Source organism: Drosophila serrata, unplaced genomic scaffold (assembly GCF_035046125.1).
Source record: "Drosophila serrata isolate PLE 108 unplaced genomic scaffold, ASM3504612v1 contig_245, whole genome shotgun sequence".
NCBI lineage: Eukaryota > Metazoa > Arthropoda > Insecta > Diptera > Drosophilidae > Drosophila > Drosophila serrata.
The window spans coordinates 3,800,630-3,810,528 of NW_028257143.1; the positions used below are offsets into that span (position 1 = coordinate 3,800,630).

Here is a 9,899-nt window from a genome sequence, read left to right on the forward strand (position 1 = left end):
TCCCTTTTTTGGCTCGCAATTACAAAATGATTGAATGGTAATTTTAGCGGGAAAATTCAGCTTCTGCCCTTTGTATTTTGGGTGCGTTGGTCTGTTGCGTGGCATAAATTCCCATTATTTATGGGGGGCTGTAACTGTTTGTGATATTTTATTTCGCGCAAGGATAGCGAAGGATAATTTGCGCACCCAAAACAAACGGCAGGAGCAAAAAAATCTCACCGAACTTAACAAAGAAAAAGCGTCCTGAATGTTTGGAATTAATTGCCCAAGCTCCTCCAATCACAAACAGAAGATGGAGCCAAGAGAAAGGGAGGAAAAAATGTTTTAATTAATAAAATTGAATGTGTGCGAAAATTGAAAGGATTTTTCCGGCCCCTTCTTGGTGACGCCGTTGTTGTTTTTCCTCGCTGTTGTTGTTGTCGCATTCATCTTCGACGCTCACTCGCAGGCTCCTCTCATTGGACTCATTTTGTATGCAAATGATTTATACCAGAAAGTGTCCTGGCCGAAGAGCCGGGGCCAAACACTGGATTAGAGAGTGCCAGCGCTGGCTCATTTTATTTCCCACCCGCCTAAACTTTTCCACCCGTCGAAAATGGACATGGCCGGGAAAGTTTTTTTCCCGTCTCCAACCCGCCCCTCCCTCAACTCGGGCAGGGTCGCCTACAATTTCTCAATCGCTTGAGGGGTATCTCTGCTCGTTTTGTGGGAGGTTTTGTTGTTGTTGTTGTTTTTTTTTTTTGTTTTTTAAATATTTACTTAACATCCTATTATCCCCATGCGGACCAGGACGGGGACTAGCAGCGAACCACGACGCAGGCTTGTATCAACATAAACAACGAAAAAAGGACATTGTAGAAGACCGAAGTTTAAAGCACACTTGCAGGCGAAATATTATTTCTAAGAAAGTTAGAGTTACTTGAAATGTGGATTTAGAGATATACACTAATATGGTCTGTCCCTATTTTATTCTGTATATATAAATATAGAATCAAGCAGATGTTTTATTAAGGACAAAACCACTGATCGAAGACTATTTTAAACTTCGTTGCAAATGTCCAGCTTAAGGATATAGTAGCTCAGTAAGGGTATAACAACGATAAACTTTCCACACTCACACACACACCCAAGCAGACAGCCAACCGAGAAAAATGCAAAAAGGACGAAGGACACGTCTTGTCTGTCACACCAAAATGTCACCGCGGGGTGAATTACTGGCAAACCAACAGAGAAAAAATTCTGAACAACAAAAATATTTGTTTTGCTTGGAAAGTAAGTTGAAAATGGATATACCCTTATAAAATAAATACTCAGAACATCTAGATTATAAAATCAATATGATTTTTTTTTAAATATATTCTAGAGCCCTATTTTAGTAATGTAATGTAATGAGTACGAGGTATCCTTTCGATCAAAAATCCCCCACACCTAACTTTCAGTGTATTTAAGGTCGCGGTCAGAGAGAAAAAAAGCAAACAGAACAGAACAGAACAGAAAATCCCTCCAAAACAGGGCGCTTCTCTATGTTTTAATGTGAGCAGGACAACACGAGATCGGGACACGCGCCCCACAAACACAAACACAAGCAAAGCAGCAGGAAAACAACGGTACTGCGACAGACAGAGACAGAGACCGATAGCGCGAGCGAGAGAGAGAGAGCTGGCTGGAAGGAGGGGTGGAAATGTGCCAAGCGTGTGAGTGATTTATGGCGCTGCGAGTGACGAGGACGAACCAGAATTCTTCAGGATAATGCCGACATAACGAGATTGTTTTATGTACACATTTTCTCCTTGTTTGCGCCGTCGTTTCGTTGTCGTTTGTTGGCTTTCGGATCCGGATTTCCAAGAGTGTTGCGGGGGATGGGGATGGGGATGGGGGCTTGTAGGTGGAGTCGGAGTCGGATCTGGATCCTTTATATGTACACATAATGACACTTTTCGCTGACTATTCCCATTCGGTTGTCGCTGTTCTTGGTGTTGTTGTTGGTGTTGCGCACTGGAAATGGGGGCGAGATAATGTGCCTGTGTCTGTGCTTGTATGTGTGTGTGCGCCTTATCTGTGTACATAACCTCGCCGCGTCTGTGTGTGCGCACTTATACCCAAAGGACCTTCAATCACATCCGTAATCCTCGCTCAGCGCGTTAATGAGCTCCACATTAATTTGTCACCCACAAGGGCTCACCTGATATTATGTTTATGCCCCCAAAACAGGCAAATCGAATGAAGGTTTTCCGAGAGCTCGAAACATACCTAGATATCGAAATAATCTAATTAAAGGCATTTCTTATTGTTGCTATTTTTTATTAATGGCTTTAAGAAAGAATATATAAAAAAGGAATTACAATATTTTACGAGTTGCATATATCATGATAATTCCTTGATTGTTTACTTTAAAAAGAAAATCATGAAAGATAAATAAATGTTTCCGGTTGAAAATTATAATCCCCTAATGTATCGGCACTGTATCAATTTAAAAGTTAAAAAGCCATTTGTTTTTAAGCCTTGAAACCTTTAAATAATATTTAAATATACTACGTAAAGCGAGTTAGAAAGCTAAAGTCCAGTGTGACCGAATTTTAAAATTATTTGATCCATCCATCTCATGCAACTCATATTTAAAAACTAACAGAACTATTTAAAAACAGCTTAAAACTTTATAATATATATTAAAATTTATGCTTATTCTCATCTAAACTATTGATATATGGAAACAAACTAAAACCTACCAAATTATATATCTAACTAAAGGCATTAAATTAGCATTAATAAATTATATACTTAACCCAGTATCTCTTGTCAACCCATAGCAATTATTAAAACGAAAATTAAGCAAAACTGAACACAGCATAAATAAGTATGAATGGTTAAGTGTACAATTTACGACTTTTGTTCAGCTTACTGGCGCAATTATATATTTATATGTAGTATATGGTAACAAGCCCAAGATGCATGATTCATTCCATTCATGGCTTTCTTGGTCTGTGTCCCTTTTGTCCTATGTGATATATTCTTCATAATTTCTAATTTCCGGCTAAAAATAATTCTAAACATTAAGTAGAAATTATTTGAAAAACTTTTTCGGTCTGGCGTCTTGTTTTTGTAAATTTACAACTATACTGAGCAGCCGAGGCACTGGGAACGACCAAGGCTGGAAAGCGGGAATCCCCTTACCAACCATCCCCACGACCCACGACCGTCGATACAAACAAATTCTCATTAAAGGCGAAGGCTGTAGTTGAAACCGAGCTGAGAACTGAGAGCTAACCCAAAAATTGTACACTTTTAGAAATCAGAGTTGGAAATTTCTATAAAATGTCAGGAGAGAGGAAACCTAAGTTCTGGGATCCAAAGCTTAGAATACCTTTTAAAAATTGTCACATTATTACCAAGGATACCATTGGAATAAACTTATGTAATCGTATATAATAAAGTATAACTCTATATTATTAATTTATTAATCAAAAATATATATATTTTCATAATTATAATATAAACAATAACGAAACCGTTCTAGTTTTCATAACTTGTTAAAATGGTTCCTGTGAGGGTAAACGATTACTAAATAGAGGATAATGGTGTGAAATGTTAATTGATTGTTGTAAATTCCAAAGATCAAATTGTCTTACATTTAAAATAAGTTGTGATGTACTTTTTAAAGCTGTACATATTATGTGTGTTTGTTGTCTACTATAGACAATATCTACAAACATATGTAGATAGTTTCAATAACTCTTATAAGGATTGGAGGGGAAAACTCTATTGGTCTTTTGGTAAAACTTATTACTTATTATAATTATTTGCAAGTTTTAACATGTAAGTAAAATAATTTAAGATTTTAAAGCACTTTCATTTAACTTAGTATCACACAAACGATTGTCTTAACATTATTTTCATATCGAATTAAGGTAAAACATAAATTCCAAAAGCTCAATTACAAAGCCTTAATGCCAAAAGACATACCCACTTATGAAATACTATGGAATATTTTTCCCAGTGTAGACGTACCAAAATTTTAAGCATGTAAATGAGTCGAGCTTGGGTTATCAGAGGAAAAATGGAAGTGGGTGGGATGGCAGTTGTTAGCCGGGGGGTGGTGGTGTACAAAATATGATTTTGACAGAAAACAACAAAACAAAATCCATAATTCAGGATAAAACATAATTCCACACAGCACACAGAGCGATAGAAGTGGGAGGAGCAAGGGAGATGGAAAGGGAGAGTAAGAGCAAGAGCATGAGCGAGAGGGAGAAACATCCCACACAGATGCACAAGGAAGCAGAACGGTCTGGATGGAAAGCGGCGAAAAAAGAACAACAACAACATTATGAATTACGGTAAAATGGCGGGAAAAGGCAAATGAGCATCGCAAAGGGGCGGTGGGAGCACAGTTGTAGTGGGGTGAGTGAGAAGCAGTTACAGTTATTTATTAAATCCCTTTACGCATTTTCATAACAAATTCACAAAATATTTCAAATGCGATGGCGACGTTGCTCGGGTGTTTGTTTTTTCTTCATTCTTTTTCCTCTTTTTTTTTTGTTGCGGGGTCCTTTTTTCCCTTTTTGGTAGCCGCGTCCGCCTTGCATCGTGTGATTCATGTCACTGCCTGGGTGTTTTGTGTCATTAAACTTTTATGCAAGATAGCAAACATACAAACATACAGCTGAATTTTATACAGTAAACAGCGAACAGCACTCATCATAAACAGGACAAACGAGCGTAAATTTAATCCCTTTTGGCACAAAGAAATCATATTTTTTCTCGTTCTCAGCGGAAAACTAGAGGGAACTGTACCGACCAAGGAGTATCCATGCCTCCAATCATTGCCTACTTTCGGGGGACACTAAATCATTAATTCAAGAAGGGAAAACATATTCTAAATGATGTACATATATATATGTATTTATTTAAATATATTTTATTTATTCTTTTTTTTTATATACAGTATACAGATTAGGATCAATCGATCCGAATTAAATATGTTTTTTAACATAAAGGACCTTTTATGATTTCACGATTCAACCCAATTTAACACCCAGTGTAGGGTATTTGCGAGACGAAATGCGTTGAAGGTGGAGAGGGAAAATGAAAATGGCAGCACGAAAAATAATTCTAATCTCCTCATGAATATTCCTTTTGCATTTTCATTTTGCAAAGAGCGCTTGGTAAGAGCGTAAACCGTCAACAAAAGGACAACGCCAGAGCATAGTTTGGGGTTTTTGGGGCCCGATGCGTAAGCTAAAGAAATACGACGGCGCCCGATGGGTATCCTGAAGCGGAGGGTTCGGGGGAAATCAGGGTGAAGCAGTTGGCTAAATGTACAATGGGAAAAAAGTGTGTATATATAGCCCAGGCAGCCGTTTGTTATTTTATTTTATTCAAGCTCGCGCTACAGCGACACTGCACTTGAAAAAAACAACATGTACTTGTCTTTGCTTGAGCGACCATCGTCGGCTTGACTTATTAAAACTTAAATATTATATATGCCGGAACACATAATGATCTTATCTAAAGTCAAGGAAGCTTACCCCTCGGATTGTATTAGAATTCCCAACTAGGTATTTATTTCATTTAATCTCTTCTCTAACTCTATGTTTTATCATATTGTCGAGATGTACAAAATATGGTTTCTGCCATAGCTTTTTTTGGAAATAATATGAAAAAGAAATCACACTAAGAGTCTTCTACTTAATTGTTAAAAAGAACTTAGCGAAAACTACTGTGTATATAAAGTTTGACATTAAAAATAAAAGATCGTTGGAGTATTATCATTTCCCCTTAAACCATCCAATTTTAAAAATATGTATATAAATTGTTATTAATTCCTAATGAAACCGATTATCCTCAGTGTAGTCGAATTTTATCGCCCTTTTCTCTACTACTCGACTCCCTTATATACATTCCATTCCATTGCCGGGTCCGGCATTTCACTGATGGGCAGTCGTCGTTCAAGTGCCGCAGTTGCCGGCCTCGTCGTCATCCTCGCTTTGGGTCTGCCATCGAAATTATAAACTTGGCTGCTAAAGAAGGTTAAGTGATAAATTAACGCCACTGGCCCCGTGCCTCTTTGGCCCCTCGTGTTTCATTCTGGCCAGGACTGGAGCTCTAAGCGCGGATGGGAATGCTTTATGCACGAGTGGACCTTTTAGTTTATTGTTATTTTCAAAAGGAACCCCCAGCTAAAAAAGGAGCTCAGCTTGAATCGAATAATTACGAAAAGTGGCCCAGAAATTAATCAGGGGTGGGGGAAGAGCAAGCTGTTCTTAGTAATATCTGTGCCTACTGTACATGAAGGACATAGCAACATATTTTGTATAGAAATAGAAACACGATATTACCTAAACCCAATAATGGTAGAGTATTAATTAGTAAATTTTCCAAATAAATCCATCAAGTCACTATGGTTTCAGGCAAATGACATAAGGCCTTGACTCAACTGCTCAGCAAACATATATTTTAACTAAAATGTGATAAGCCTTTTGATTGGACATTTTAGGTCCGATTCCTTCACATACATGTCTTCCTTTCAAATCCGTCACGATGTCCGGTTCGAGAACCCACTTCGTCAGCGAACTGACAGAAAAAAATGCGAGTTAAATATGCGGTGCCTTTTCCTTTCTGCCTTCGCACTTTTCACCGCAGGATACTACTTCATGGATGTGCTTGTCGACTTCAGGACCAACGAGGAACAGCAAGTCGTGAAGAGCTCCTCCTTGGTGGATAAGAAGGAATGTCGACTCTTGACCCTTACTTCGGACGACCGCAAGTGGATGTCCCTGTGGGGCTACATCCGGGAAGATTTTTGTGGCAGCCATATGCATCTCACGTCCTTCAGCACGGATGACGACAATTATCTGAAGAGGCAGATAGTCCCGGATTTCCTCATCTCGATCTTTTGGTCCGAGAGCTTGCGGAGCTTCGAGTGCAAGTACCATGTCGTAGAGCGGCAATCCGACTACCACAATCGGCCTCTGTACACCCGGAAGTTTAACCTGATGAGGGAATATATTACGGTTGAACCGACTGCGGATATCATCCGGGCCGAGTGCTACTTCAATGGGACTAACATCTACAACGGAGTTCACTTCTATCTCCGTCCGCAAGATATAAAGCTACGGAACTCCCTGGGTCTGCCCCCCCTGAGGTCAGTCTCTGATTCTCATAGTTTGTCGGTGTTGATTGTGGGCTTGGACTCCATGTCCCAGCCGCACTTTGCACGGACTATGGCCCAGACCGCCAACTTTCTCTTCTCGCTGCCCCACGTCGAACTGAAGGGCTTCCATCGATTGGGAAGCACCTTCGAGAGTCTGATGCCACTCCTGAGCGGTTTGAGTGGTTCCGAGATGGCAAAATTCGTATCAACTCTTGAGAAGCTGGACAATTGCCCCTTTATTTGGAAGGAGTTTCGAAAAGCCGGCTATGAAACGGCACTGGGTGAGGATAACATAGACAAGTCAGTGTTTCCTGGGCAAGGATTTGAGGAGCCACCCACGGACCACTACCTTCGGCCGGCACTTATTGAGATGTGGCTGAAGACGAGACGTGACCGAGGCAAAGGCATTCACTGCAACTCAAAGGACAGCTACGCCATGGTCCTCAGGGATTTCTTCTACAAAATAATTCCCCACCATCGGCGACATCGTTTCTTCACCTTTCTGCGGTGGACGCAGGGTATCGATCATCTCTTTAACTATGGCCGGACGTTGGACACCATGTTCTTGGAGATGTTTCGGCATGCAGCCCGCAGTGGCCTACTGAAGAATACGCTCCTTTTGGTGGTGTCCAATCACGGGCTCAATAGTGGATATTTCTACGAGACGGTGCAGGGCAAGGTGGAGGGGAATCTGCCGCTGGCCCTGCTCTGCTACCCCAAATGGATGGAGGAGAGCTTTCCCCGAGCCATTGCCAACCTAAGGCAGAATAGTCACCGCCTGGTCACTTCATACGATCTTCACGCGACGCTCCTGGACTTGCCCAGGTTGACCTCTATCGAGGATAGGAGTATCGAGCAGCGCAGCTTCGGTCTTGCTGCCCAGGATCTACCTCGGGGAATAAGCCTGTTCCTGCCAGTGCCAAGCACCAGGGACTGCAGCTCAGCCCACGTACCCTCAAAGTATTGTCTGTGTCAGGAGCAGGCAAAAGTGTCCCCAACGGAAGGGTATGTTTTACGGGCCGCTCTCCTGGTTGTCCGAACCATTAATAGGGCTCTGCAGAAGCATATTCCACCATGTCACAAGTTGGAACTGAAACTAGTGTTGGCCGTCGATGAATGGAGCCCACCGGCGGAAAAGAACTACGCGGAGCTCTTGGTTAGGCTGGTAACCACTCCTGGCGACGGCGAGTTTGAAGGTGTCGTTACGTACACGGGTCATGAACTTGCACTCAACGGACCCATTCTGCGCAAAAATGAGGTCGGAAATGACACGTACTGCATAGATAATTATCTGATTAATATGTATTGTTATTGTCAAAGGTCCTTAGAACCGTAATATAGCTAAGCTTTAAGCTAAACAAAATCACCAAGCCCAAGGTATTCTATGGTCGAGGCCTTAGCCTTCGTCTTGTCTGCTTTTGTTTTTTATATTTGTCAGCTGCTGTTGTCAATCTAACATAAATCACACGTCATGTGCAGGACCACACGCCTTGAATGTTTTGCGATATTGGACAGAGGGTGAGGTCCATAAATCAGTCAGGGAAACGCATTATAAAGAAACTATAAATACTGCTGTGATTGACGCCGCTTAAACATAAAAGTGGAATTAAAAAGACGTAAAAACTTCTACCGCATTTATGAAGAGTCAGCAGCAAAACACACCCGCCCTCGTGGGCTGGCACTGGCGCTGGCGAGGTCCTGCTTTAAATGTCATACATACTTTATCTGAGGAGGAGCGGGTGTGACTGCCATCATAAAAAGCATAATTACGGGCATTTGGGCTAATGTGATTTTCTGGCCGCAGGCCTTGGCGCTGGCAAAACATTTCTTATCACGGCGGCAGGATGTGATGTGAGCGGGGAAGTGGAAGTCGGGCGAAGGAATAATGCAGGCAGGCCGGAGTTAGACTGCTAGGCAGGCGCAGGCTGAGCTCGCGCATAAATCACTCATGATGAGGCGTAATTAATGCGACTATATGGCGACCTAAATTTTCTATAAATCATCAGATTAAACCCAACGCCAAGCACTCGTCGTTTCGCCAAGGAACATATGATGTGGAATCGTGCGACTAAACAGGATACGCTAGTGGGACTGGGAATAGATAACCACAAATCTATTGGCAGCTCGACTGAAGAAACGATGTCTATTAAACAATATGGCGGTCTTACACTGCAGTTCACTGGAAAGCTTGGATTTTTTAAAATTTAAATCTATTAAGAACTAAAAGGAGACAATCATAATCCCTTTTAAAATGCTTATTGATCTATATATAAAACTTAATAATTAAAAATATTCGAAGATCACTATAGAACTAACTAGCAAAATCTTTATTTTCAATGATTATATTTGTTGGGGCTTTAATATAGCCAGAAATTTCCATCTCCCGAATCCTGTCATCCTGAAATCTGTTGCCATTGATGAAAATAATGCCTTCTAAAAATAGTCCATCAGGAATAAATGTTCTAAAGTTACCCTTTTCCGTTTAATGATTAGATATATCATTGAATAAATATAACTATATAAATATTATAATTAAATAAATTATATATTAGTTATTAAAATACATAAGAAAAGCTTTATTTATATTTTATAAATACAAAAAAAAACCTCCAGTTGTTTGTTAACACAAACCGTTTTGTAAAAACCTATCAAAACTCAGGCTTCCTGATTCAAGACCTAATTTAATGTTAAAGAAGATTTGTCTAACAGGAACATTTTGAATCATTTCATTCCAATCCAATGTAATACA

At 40.4% G+C, this 9,899-nt stretch overlaps 1 protein-coding gene across 1 annotated transcript; it reads left to right on the forward strand.

The window, feature by feature from the left end:
- The first annotated feature begins 6,390 nt into the window (after positions 1–6,390).
- Positions 6,391–8,636, forward strand: LOC110185052 (uncharacterized). Its single transcript, XM_020953719.2, has one exon. The coding sequence runs from the start codon at positions 6,513–6,515 to the stop codon at positions 8,484–8,486; it is 1,974 nt and encodes a 657-aa protein (XP_020809378.2). The 5' UTR covers positions 6,391–6,512; the 3' UTR covers positions 8,487–8,636.
- The last annotated feature ends 1,263 nt before the right edge of the window (positions 8,637–9,899 follow it).

Excerpts from the sequence above, each read along its gene's own strand:
- LOC110185052 (XM_020953719.2), top strand. The coding sequence starts at position 6,513 with ATGTCTTCCTTTCAAATCCGTCACGATGTCCGGTTCGAGAACCCACTT.